The following is a 13,076-nucleotide window of genomic DNA, read 5'->3' as shown; positions in this document are numbered from 1 at the left end:
CTCTGTGCGGGAGAGACAGTCACTCCCACATCGGCCCGTCCAGTCACACCCGGCGCTGTACCAGAATCAACACCCAGAGCGCAACTCCATCGTCTTGAGACTGAAGGATGTCGACTACTTATGCTGATCATTCTTTCATGGAAAGACTGAATTAGTTCCTCTTTAATTTTCTGAACAGGAAATTATTTTACATGATGTGTTTTTGAAGATAGGCCAACAGTTTTTCTAGTTGCTGCATATTTTGAAAAAATAAAATGGAAACGATTCATCAAAGATAAATAAATCAGGCAAGTCTCCATCACTGAGAACCGAGAGGTTATTCACGTTGGACAGACAGACAGACAGACAGACAGACACACGGTAATCGGACATCAGTGGATGTTTAATTTACAAACAAATCCAAGAACAGAACTGCAGGGAAAACTGAAGGAGGTGATCCAGCCCCAACACTGAAGAGAGAAAGAGACAGAACAGGAGGCACGGAGGTGAGAGTCAGTCCCGCGTTCACGCCTTCCTCTGCTTCAGCATGGTCAGGTACAGCCCCAGAGACTTCTGGATCGAGTCTTTACTGATGAAGTTCACAAAGTTTTTAGTATCAGCTTCTCGGCTGGCCAGCAGTCGGTCCAGCGTCGGCTTCCTCATCATGGATTTGCTGATCTCACGGGCGTGATCTGTGGATCAAACGCATCAGAGATTCATCATGCAGCATGAGAAATTTATTTTGCATTTTAAATGATTAATACAAACGTGACCTCACACAGTGAAATATAGGTGTTGTTTCAAAATGTGTGTGTGTGTGTGTGTGTGTGTGTGTGTACATGACATTACACTGTTTCAGGTATAAATCTATATACCGACTGCGTGTATTTGATTGATTGATCTCTGCTTATTTTTGTTTAGGGTACCAATACTTCTGGAGTTCATTCAAATCGACTGATTTCATTTCAGTTTTCGTTTTAAAGCTGGATTTCAGTAAAAATGTCTATCTCCTGACACATACAGTTAAATACTGGCGCCCTTTTCTCAAGAGTGGGATGAAAACAGAAAGGCGCTCTGGAGGCACTGAAGGTCAGAAGAAAGGAAGGTTCTGACCTGGAACAGCAAACCACTTGGTCATGGTTTCAGTGGCTGTGCTGATAAGGTTCTCCTCAGGAACCAGCTGGTCCACCAGGCCGATCTTCAGGGCATCAGAAGGACTGTACATCAGACCGAACTGGAGAGAAAGCTCTGTGGTTCTGTGACCCACTGTGTTCACCATCGTGTCCTTAAACCTGACACACACACACACACGTTTGCATGAAAAAATATATAAGGTAGAACAGTAGCTAAGAAGGTAATAGAAACTGAGAAAAAAAAAAGATATTTAAAAAAAAAGACCAAGAAAGATAAAACTGCAATTTAAAACACTTCAGAATGTACAAATGTTTCTTCTCTTCCAAGAAATTTGTGCACCTTGAAATAAAAACCAAAGTGTCGGAATACTTGTCCCGCTCACTGCGTATCCACTCACGCACCAGAAGGGGGCGACGATGCCGAGCTGCGTCTCGTTGAGGCCGATTCTGTAGTGAGGATCGGCCGCCATGATCCTGTAGTCACATGACAAGGATAACAGACACCCACCTGCGGGACTGGAACCCTGAGAACAAAAGAAAATCACAAGCACACACCGAGGTGAGGGAGCTTCATCAGAGTTTGGTGTTTGGTGAAAGTTCAAGGAGACTCACGTTGATGGCAGCGATGGTGATCTTTCTGTAGCCGTAAAGTTTGAGCCACATGTCCTGGACGGACTTCCAGAACTCAGCGTAGTGCTCCGGATTCTTACCGTACATCTCTAAGATGTCCAGGCCCGCGGAGAAAACCTTCGGCTGAGCCTGGAAAGACACGGGCTGGTTTAATGGTCTCGTAAAAAAATTGCAAGAGTACGATGTTTCCCCCTTTTCTTTGTTTTTTTCCCCTTGAAATAACATGAAAGAAAAGAGCGATTGATCTGATCTAACTCAAAAATCCATAATGATGATGAAATGAACAAACATTATTCGATGACATACACTCAAGTCTGTAAGTGTTTAGACAGTGACTCAATGTCATTTTGCCTCTGCGCACCACCACGATGGATCTGAAATGTCGCAGACATTTTTTTTTTTTTTACATCGTCTCTCCATTTAAATTGACCGAAAAGCAGTTTCATGCCCATTTATGGCCTGTTTGGTCGATATTTCATGACATTCAGAAGGTCTGGAGTTGATTCCAAGGGCTGAATTTGCATTTGGCAGCTGTTCACAGGGACTCTCAATACGCAGTCCCAAGAGATGTCAATGCAAGTGAAGGAGGCCATCATTGGACTGAAAAAACAAAACAGACCAAACGGAGAGAGAGAGAGAGAGAGAGAGAGAGAGAGAGAGAGAGAGAGAAACTGTTGGAGTGGCCAAATCGAAAAGCTTGGTTCATTCTTTTTCAAAAAGCCGTAATGCTAATGCACTGGCGAGTTCAGCAACACCAAAAAGTCCTGGAAGACAGCGAAAGTGGATGATTGGAGAATTCCTTCCTGAGTGAAGAAAAGCTCTTTCACAACATCGAGCCAAGTCAAGAACACTCTTGAGGAGGTCGTCAAAGTCGACAGTCACGAGATGCCGTTGTGAATGAAAATACATGGTTTACCTCAAGATGCAAACGACTGGTGACACGTTAGAACAGAAAGGCTCAATGAGACTTGGCTTGAAAATGTCTCCAAGTGAGAACAGAAGTGTAATGGTGACGATACACGGGGCAACTTTTTGGGCAATGTTGCCGAGCAATGTTGCTGGGGAATTGCGTTTTGACTCTTTTCTATTGAGATTGGGAAACATTGTTTCTTTCTAAATGGTTTTGATAATCTCTGGCAACTTTTTGAGATAAGCCAATCAGAACGCGAGTATCGAGTCATGTGACCTCCGGTGAGGTTCGGATCAGAAATTTCAAACAAATATGGCGGCCGCTCAGTGTCAGTGGAGTGAAGAGATGGAGAGACTCCTCATCTGTTTTTATGCCGGTAAGTTGTTATTTTAATATTCTATATGGAGGAATTTACCTCACCAAAGCTCTAAAAAACGACAGACAGCTTGATTAAATGGTCACAGCAAAAATTAAGACATCGATTTTTTTTTAGCTAACTGTAAACTGCCGTTGCTAACTGTTGTTGCCCATTGTTAGTTGCCCTGAAAAGTTGCCCTGTGTCTCACCTAGTTGCCCGTTGCCAGCAACATTGCTCGGCAACATTGCCCAAAAAGTTGCCCCGTGTATCATCACCATAAGAACAGAATTATTTGCCCAATTACTTTTGAGCTGGTGAGAATGAAGGGACAACATGAAAAAAGACCGTAATTCCTAAATGGTTCACGTATTTCTAATCCGTTGTGGTGGTGTGCAGAGGCAAGAGGGCAAAAACTGTGACAAAAACAATATTAGTATAAATACGGAGGTGATTGTCGGAAATCGTGCGCACTGATTATCGAGAAATAGTCCGAATTTCTCGACCAATCACTTCGAGCGACTTGGCAAAATGGCGACCGAACGCTTCGTCACCGTAAGTGAGGAAGAATTACACATGAAGAAGGAAAATTCTGTTCCGAAAAGCACTAAAGATGCTCCGAAGTTTGGTCTAAAACTATTCAAAGGGAAGATGGGATTGGGATTTATTTTATCGATTTCAAAACAAAAGTATTTTATGTGACTCGGCGTAGATCAGTGAAACAAGTCCGTGCTGCGACTTTATTACATTTACATGCTGCTTTTGAAGACTGAAATACATTTCATATTTTTTTTTTTTTTACATTTTTTAAAATAAATATCTAAAATATATACTAAAGAACAAAAAATAAATAAAATTAAATTAAATAAATATCGACTTCATCTTGGTTATTATTCTCCGATATTCACTTCACCTTTGGTGAATGTGTGCTAATTAGTTAGATTTGTGACAGAAACTAAATGAGAAAAATAAATTCTTGATGACAAGTGCATGATGAAATCCTGAAAAAGGATTTATTATTAATAAGCATTACTAATTTCTGAATTAGTTTGTGATTTATTCCATGTGTTTTTCAGAGAAAACACCCGCACATTTTTAAATTCTCCAATTTGAAACTTTCATCTGGTCATGCCTGGGAATCTGGATCATTCTGAATCTAAATAAATCAATAAAAATGCTTCTTTCCATATTTATTCTATTTTTTTCTAACTTCTGAAATCCTGCGTGTCGTGACGTACCGAGGTGAAAATCACTCCTCTGCAGCTCTTATCCAGCTCCAGTTTCTCTAAACTGATGGAGAACTCGGTCAGAAAGTCCAGACTCATGCTGTTCACCGGTGGGTTCTGGAACTTCACCACAGCAATCCCTGCACCAAACAATCACGTCTCAATAAAACAATAATAAACATATCAATAAAACCTGAACACGCAGAATGTCATGAAAATCCTGTAAATTGTGAAAAACGTTCGTCTCCTGCTCACGCTCCTGAGCGTGTGGACTTTTACGCAGAAGAACACTAACTCATGTAAACCTCAATTTGACCGAGTTCAAATCATTTAATCTGATCGATTACTTGTGTTTATAGCAGGAATCTACTGCAGAGGTTATTTTTATTTTGTTTAAAGCTGATCGCGGACGCCCTGATGCACAGTGACGATCAAATACTCGTCCTCATGCTTATTGACGAGGGCAGGGACAAAGACAAGCATCGAGAACCATCGAGATTTACTGCTTGCTTCTTATTATTTATGTTATTCTTATGATGATTATCATTCAGTATTTTATTGGCACAGAAGCGAGTCAAAATAACCTCCGCTGCTGTTCTTCAGTCTTCCCCCGGTTGTTCGCTTCGTCCCCCTGCTGTCTGCGCACGTGACCTTTTATGGAGTTTCGTCAGCATCACGACATGAAACGAGCCGTGTCAGGAACGTGCTTTGCACTTTCTCGGTGATGAGTGTTCAGACATGAGCACAAAGAAAATCAGCTTTTCAGAAACTTCTTTTAAAATCTGGCGGAAACTTTTAATTCGGTTTGGGTGACAAATTAGTTCAAAAATAAAGAACTGACTTCTATTTATTTCAATGTTCTTCTTCACGTTCGCTTGAAATCTTCAGTCACACTTTGACATGACTACTTTTATATTATTTTTATTGACTGTAGTTGATTTCTGATTGGTAGTACCTTCTTTGTCACTCCTATTATTCTTCTTACTCTTATTTTTATCTTGTATTTTTGACAAATTTATTTTCTTAACTATTCATTAAATGTTTTATATTATTTTAATCGTCACACTTTTACTCTGTTTTTTTGACATGTTTTTTCTTTCTTTCCGTCACTGCCTTTAGGCTGTTTATTTTCTATTCACACAGTGAATTGTGCAATATAAATAAAGATTATGATGATGATTACTCCGACTCCATCCCTGGGCAATCATTCGTACCAGTGCTGCTGTCCAGGTCCACATTAATTTTGGATGAAGATGATGAATTTCTATTGCTGGAACCGAAGGAGGACAAAATGGAGGTTCTGCCATGTTTACTGGCTCCAGAGAAGAGCTGAGAAGATCCTGAGAAATTCAGGAGAAAAGGAATCATGTGAAGATGAACACAAACTTCCTGGTTTTGACTTGGCTTTGAAATCGACATGACTTTATTTCAGTAAGGGCGCTCCACTGGGCGTGAACTCATCACCTGTGCACCCGATCTAGTGCACTCGATGTCTCATGAAGGGCATTTGGGATTGAACCACTGTCTTTGGGGGAAATAAATATCAATTCAATGCACTCTTAACAGGTCTATCGAATTCTTTTTTCATGTTGAAGAATTAACTTCATGACATATTGATGCCAGGAAAAAATAATACATAGATTGAGTCACTGCCTAAAAGCAGAGCTCCCATCTGTTTCTGGGTTGTAGAATTTTCTTACATCATCGCCAGACTCTTTTGTTTTATTTCTTTACCGTTATAGTTACTATACTGTTTCTTTATGCTGAACAAAACATATCCAGAAAGAGAACAGCGCTGGTCTGACGAGGAGAATCAGGGCAGTGATTTTATTTACAAATTCAATTTCACCATTGCTGAGACACGAATACCAAAAAAAAAAAACATATTGGAAAAATATCATATCGTATTGAAAACAAAACAAGAAAGAAAAAAAATCAACAAACTAAATCATTAATTAAACGCATGATTAAAAGGGGCAAAAATTATGTAGAAAATAAAAAAATACATGTCCAAGAACTGTGATTACAAACATACAAACAAGCTGTGGGACTGGGGTAACAAACAAGTGCTGTGAGGGGCATTAACTAATTTAAAGGAGAACCGAAGGCAAATTTATCATCAAAATTCTATTGATCTCATTTTATTAAATATACAAATGCATTTTTGATCGCTATTTTGTCACTGCTATAGCGAGTTACAAGTGTTTGAAATCTCATCTCATCTCATTATCTCTAGCCGCTTTATCCTGTTCTCAGGGATGTGATTTGGGTTGGTGAAATTATCTGAAAATTTTAGCCGGGGGTCTGGGGGCCACAGGCCCCCAGCTGGTCCAGGGCAGTGGCCTGGTGGGGGGACAAGGGGGGAAGCCCCCCGAAGCTCCTGGGTTCTGGGGTTTTCTGACTTAAAAATTGTACTAAAATGGCAAGCAAACACACAAGAAAAAACTTGTCATAATTAACAAATTCAAGCCAATTTAATGGTCAACATGCAACTCTGACACACACACACTCTCGCTCACTCTCACACACACACACACTCTCGCTCGCTCACACACACACACACACACACACACACACACTCGCTCACACACACACTCTCTCACTCACACACACCCCAAAGAACCAGTGCGAGCAGTGCCCGCTAGCCCTGCACCTTGTGACGTAATTCGCCCCGAGGCGAGCCGCGGTTTTTCTCCAACCATTCCCAGCGGAACTTTTTTTTCACTATTCTGTCGATTTCTTTAACTCGATTTGCATCTTTACGCTCGATCACGGAGGTTGCCACAGGGCTCGAAATTAACTTTTTTTCTTTGTGTCCCCCAGTGGTCCCGAATTCTGTGTTGTATTGTCCCGAATGGAAGCAATAGTGTCCCCATTTTTTTCCTCTCTGAAATAACCAGTGGTTAATATTATCATATGAAGTTACTATTATATTTGTAACTATGCGATTTTGAACCCTTTATATCATTTTTACAATAAGTCACAAAACACAAGTGACATGTACTATACATCATCTACTTCAAAATTACAGTTATTGCATTTTCAGTTTATTAAACTTTGGCGATCTCACTGTATGAATAGATACCCGTTTATTTAAAGGGGCCAACTAGCTCATTCAGAAAATGTTTCAACTCCCTACATCTGCAGTACACTTTAGTTGAAAATAAGACCCCTTTTATGTTCATTTCATCTACTTATACCTTGAATATCTGTTGGCATATATAAGGCCAACTTATCATTTTCACCATTACCGTTATCCATTTTTATGTAATATACCTGTTGCCCCATTCAGAGATGTTTTGAAAGCCATCAGCCATACCATCAATGGATGAAATGCCCTTGAGCAAAGCACCTACCCCCCCAACGTTGCTACAGGGACTGTAACACTGTAAAAAACGTAAAGTCACTTTGGATAAGTGTCATATCATAAGTGCAAACAAAGCAATGTAATGCACGTTTTTTTTATTGTAACCTTTAGTCATAGAAATCATTTACATTATTTACAGTGCTTAATTTCATTTTCTTTGACCTAGATAAATTTCCCATTCATTTCTATGGAATTATTTGAAAAACTACACACATTTTCAAACATCCGCTGCTCTGGCATGCTTTCACCTAGAGACATGATTCAAACTTTAAAACGTAGAGAAACTTCTCCTCTGTGGATCTGGCATTCAACTTTTTGCTAGGTTCTATACTTTTGGCTCAGTCCCGGCTCAAACACCATGTGGGTTCCTGGAGAAATTCCGGCTTTATAATGGGTGTCTATTGCGTTACACACCAGTGGAGCTCGTTAAGTTACAGTGTAGAGAGCTTGGAAAAATAGCTCAAACTTTCTCATTTAAACTGTGTTTTCAGCCCCAATTTTCACTCTACACACATAATTTTCTCAAAAGTAGTAGCCACACTTGTCCTGATTCACACAATGTGTCTCCCTGAGCGACAGGACTTGCAGTTTTTGAATGAGAAGCCTGAAAGTGAGGAGAGGGCAGGCGCGCAGCCCCATAGACTGCCATTATAAACGTGGCTGCGCTTTGACTGTTAAATCAGAAAAGCCACTCGTTTTTAACTCGCTCTAGTGACCTCAATTTTTACACTACAGACAAAAAAAGTACATCAGTGTGTTCAGGAGACCCTTGTGGCACTCAATGTGAAATAATTTTGTGAATATCTCCTTCCGTTTTCGTGTAAACCCCCGTTGTTTGGAGGGAGCGCTCTGACGGAAAGCTGCCCTTTTTGTGTGCTCCTCCCCCACCCGCACGCTGAGCAGAGACAGACAAAAATACAGTCCAGCTCAGCTCCGGCAACTGTGACTGCTACGCGCACTGCATCACTCTCACGATTTCCCCCGGGGGAATTATCGTCTCTAGATCTATTTTTTTCCATTGTCCCGGGATTGTCCCAGATATTATAATTTTGTCCCGATGACATTTTTTATGGTCCCCGGGATGTCGGGACACCGTTAGTTTCGAGCGCTGGGTTGCCATCTTTCAACTCTTTGTTTGAAGCGAGCTTACGTACAGCTATCTAACAAGCGCGTTCATTGGTTGTTACAGAGCGATGAGCCAATCACGTACCTCGTTTCATCTCATTGACGTAATTACGTCATTTACGCAATTACGTCATTGAGATGAAACGAGGTACGTGATTGGCTCATCGCTCTGTAACAACCAACGAACGCGCTTGTTTGATAGCTGTACGTAAGCTCGCTTCAAACAAAGAGTTGAAAGATGGCAGCCTCCGTGATCGAACGTAAAGATGCAAATCCGAGGCTGCCATCTTTCAAACAAAGTCGGAACGAATAGGATACGAATGTGGATGAGGGAAAAAAATTTTTTCCGATTTTTCTTCAAGTTTTGAGGTGAAAAAAAGCGGAATTCCGAGAATTTGCGGAAAAATCACATCCCTGTCATCACGAATATAACGATTTTGCTGAATTTAATAGATGATTTTGTATTTGTTGATGCAATTAATTCATATTTTTAATGGAAAGAAACTGATATAGCGTGCATTTATGTTTCATGTCCCATATCCTTTAAGGACTGCGCCCATGCGAGGACGATGCGAAGTATTACGCCGCGTCTAGGAACGCGAAAAATAAATTTCTCTATTCGGGAAACCGGAGATTTTCAAGAGTTTTGTCAAATATCCGGATTTCCGGAAGACTTTCATCTATAATAATTGAATAGTGTGTTAATTAAGAAATAAAGCAAGTTTAAAAATTGACTTCAGTTCTCCTTTAAACGCAGAAAGGAATTTCACTGTGCTTGAGTGAGTGTGTGACAAATACAGGCTTGCTCTTCTGTTGCAGTTCCTTTTACAGTATGGGAGCGTTCGCTGTGACCTCACTAAATGGTCACCTGATGTTTTGGTTGGCAAGAAGCTATTCATAAATGGCCGATCAGAGTTATCGGTCATTAATTAATTACAGTCGTGTCGTGCCGTGTTATCGGCTGCACATACAGATTTGATAAGAATGATCCCAAGAGCGTTTACCGCACAGCAAAGAAACCTGAAGCTCGCCGAAAGCTTTGGATCGCAGCAATTAAGCGTGACAAGCGGGAACCGACCGACAACGACCGTGTTTGCTTTCGACACTTTATATCTGGTAAGACACGTGATTTTTTATTATTTTGTTTTGCAGTTTAATATGATATTCGATAAAATTTCCTCATCAGGAATAATTCGTTATGCTTGGACATTGCTTAGATATCAACCAAAAGATGAGTAAAAACGCACGAGCAGCTGATTTGCATGCAGGACACGAGTACGATTTCCGCAAACGCACTCGCAGCAAATTTACGTACTTTTTGCAGTATAAACATTCGACATTAGAAGATTGGTCGAACTTGTCATGATATGTATTTCAAGATAAATAGTACAGCCTGGATTTAAAACACTGCTTGTGCGTTCGAAATGTAGAACTTGCTGAAGTTTAGTACTGTACTGTATATCTTTGGTGTGTGTGTGTGAAGCAACAAGATGAACTTATGTTTCAAAGATTATATTGTGCCGATTTAATCTTTATGTCTTATTATTAGGCACAAAAAGCAAATATAAATAAGTATTTCAATAAAACAACTGAATAATTCACACTTACTTGTATGCGTCAAGAGACTTGTCAGCTTTCATTGATTCTTTTGTGCATATCGAATGCGTGTCGATCACAGACAGGTAGATATCGCCGAAGGTCAGGTCAGGTCAGGTCAGGTCAGGTGCTTGGATTTGGGTCCCATTTGTCCGTAACTTTGTAAGGATCAGGCAAAACTTTGGTGCCACTGTTGTACGGAAGCTTTGCTGCATATCTTTGCTTAGCATCGGTTGGCAACGAACTTGCGTACTGTGATAAATCGCTACGAAAACTCGCCGATTGTGAATGGTTCTTGCCAACCAATTTTATGCGCATGTGCAATATTACGGTACGTCACGCTCTAGTTTGGCGAACTCTCCCATAAAGTAGTTCCTGCTGCAGTATAAACGGACGCTATTTGGTCGGGCGACGTTTTTAACTCAGCTAACTGTGATGTTTGAATAATGAAAAGGGCATCTCGGTGATATTAATTATTCTCACCTGACGCTGAAGAAAGTCTTTCTGTCCGCAGTTGTTCGCTCGTCGTCGTGCAGGTTTCTTTTCTCCTTTTTTGTGGTCCATCGTCTTCCTGTCCAAAATTATCAGCAGCTGTTTGCTTGAGGAGACAACAGTTAGCTGCACTCACCACGCCACACTGGCTTCTCCTTCTTTCTCGCTCTCTTTTCGTGACTCGCCTTCTCTCCCTTTCTTCCTCTGACATGTTTCTCCATCTTTCCCTGTCCTTTTCTCGCCTCCTCTCTCTCTCCTCTTCTGACATGTTCCTTCGTCGTTCCTTCTCCTTGTCTCGCCTTCTCTTCTTCTCCTCTTCTGACATGTTCCTTCTTCTCTCTCTCTCTTTCTCTCGCTTGCGTGCTCTTTTCTCCTCTGATAAACTCGAGTTTCTCCTTCTTTCTCTCTCTCTTTCTCTCTTGTTCTCTCGATCTTCCTCTGACAAGCTGGACTTGACCGTCTCCCATCGCCTCTTCTCCTGCTCTCGTTTTCTTTCTTTTTGCTCTTCTGTCAGCAACAACTTCTTCTTCTTCTTCTTGCAGTTCTTCGGTTGGTTTTCTTTTTCCTTTTGACCCATTTTTTTACATGTACAGTTTACGTTATGACTTTAAAAAAAAAATTATCCAAAAAGTCGAATGAAGAAGAATGAGTAGAGGTTTTTTTTTTTTTAAATCGAAAATCGAAAATAAATAAATAAATAAATAAATAAATAAATATTCAGGCACGACGCGCGCGCGGTGTATAAGATTTGTCCGCCATGATCGGGAGGTCTGTGATGGCAGGCACGCGACTCCGCGACTATTTACTCACGACTACGACTCGACTTCACTAGTTGTTGTGACCCTGACAACAAGTCGTTTGTTTAAATAAGAACAACCAGACTCGTCAACCGGGCTAACAGGCTAGCTAAACAAAAAGATGTTGTTGTTGTTGAGTTTTAAACCTGCCTTATTTGGCGGTCGGAAAAGCGGAAGTCTTGACGAATGATCGGTGTGGAATCCGCGGAAAATGTTCACAGCGGCGAACTCATGGCGGCCACAGTGAAACCCTTTGCACCCAGAACCGAGATGAGACATTCGGTTAGCGGCCTGGGCTTTACTCGGCTAGCGGCTTAGCAAGTTAGCTTCCGCGCCTCAGCAACCTCAGGCAACAGTTCCGGCCTCTTCCGGGGAAAAGAGCGTCGCGTGCGTTGATGACACTGTATTTGGCTCGGTCCAACATGGCGGCCAATCCCCTTCATAGGCGCCCTACATCAAACCATAAACTCCACGCGCCATTAAGTGCACTATATCTATCAGAGTGCGGGATTTGGGAGTGAGCCAAAACCAATGCGATTGAGAATCTTTTTATTCATGGAATATTTATTACTAAACTGAGATCAAATTTTATATCTATATTTATATATAAATCTCAGGAAGCATTATTTTTCCTATTTTATCAATTTTTATCTTACTAATAAGTGTAGATGCGTGTACAAATGCTAATTTAGTTTATAACAAAATTATCAAATTTCATTAAAAAAAGATTAATTGTATTCATTATACTTCAATATACTTTCACTTGGATATGCGTTTAAGTCAAAGAAAAACGTACATTAGGATTCAGTGCATCCTTTCCTGCTTATTATGCTTTTCTATCCGTCCATCCATCCATTATCTGTAGCCGCTTTATCCTGTTCTACAGGGTCGCAGGCGAGCTGGATCCTATCCCAGCTGACTACGGGCAAAAGGCGGGGTTCACCCTGGACAAGTCGCCAGGTCATCACAGGGCTGACACATAGACACAGACAACCATTCACACTCACATTCACACCTACGCTCAATTTAGAGTCACCAGTTAACCTAACCTGCATGTCTTTGGACTGTGGGGGAAACCGGAGCACCCGGAGGAAACCCACGCGGACACGGGGAGAACATGCAAACTCCACACAGAAAGGCCCTCGCCGGCCACGGGGCTCGAACCCAGGACCTTCTTGCTGTGAGGCGACAGCGCTAACCACTACACCACCGTGCCGCCCCGTCACAGTCATATCATTTCTAAATTCACACATTCTCTATTGGGGGACAGAGGGGCCACGCCCTCTTCTTCCACAGCCACACCTTTGTAATGTGAGCAGAATGTAGTTCTGCATTGTCTTATTGAAGTCTCCCTGGAAAAGACGTCGTCTTGAAGGCAGCAGATGTTGCTCCAAAATCTCAGTGTACTCTTCTGCTTTAATGTTCCATCACAGAAGTGTAAATTACCTTCGCCAAGGGCACTGACC

The 13,076-nt window shown here is 41.3% G+C and overlaps 1 protein-coding gene across 3 annotated transcripts; it reads right to left on the bottom strand.

The window, feature by feature from the left end:
• Positions 1 to 363: 363 nt before the first annotated feature.
• On the bottom strand, positions 364 to 11,984 carry LOC132868268 (enoyl-CoA delta isomerase 1, mitochondrial-like). Of its 3 annotated transcripts, XM_060901103.1 has the most exons (7): positions 10,805 to 11,984; positions 5,448 to 5,573; positions 4,246 to 4,373; positions 1,725 to 1,871; positions 1,515 to 1,636; positions 1,093 to 1,271; positions 364 to 671 (listed from the first exon to the last, which is right to left on the bottom strand). In XM_060901103.1, exons 1-7 carry the CDS (start codon positions 11,388 to 11,390, stop codon positions 505 to 507), a joined length of 1,455 nt encoding a protein of 484 aa, XP_060757086.1. In that variant the 5' UTR covers positions 11,391 to 11,984; the 3' UTR covers positions 364 to 504. The 3 variants fall into 3 exon arrangements, with proteins under 3 accessions (XP_060757086.1, XP_060757087.1, XP_060757088.1); XM_060901104.1 differs by lacking the exon at positions 5,448 to 5,573; XM_060901105.1 differs by lacking the exon at positions 364 to 671 and having other exon boundaries at positions 1,168 to 1,271; positions 1,453 to 1,636.
• Positions 11,985 to 13,076: the final 1,092 nt, after the last annotated feature.

The sequence above is a fragment of the Neoarius graeffei genome, chromosome 20, assembly GCF_027579695.1.
Source record: "Neoarius graeffei isolate fNeoGra1 chromosome 20, fNeoGra1.pri, whole genome shotgun sequence".
Classification (NCBI taxonomy): domain Eukaryota; kingdom Metazoa; phylum Chordata; class Actinopteri; order Siluriformes; family Ariidae; genus Neoarius; species Neoarius graeffei.
This window is presented reverse-complemented; position numbering and strand designations above follow the sequence as displayed.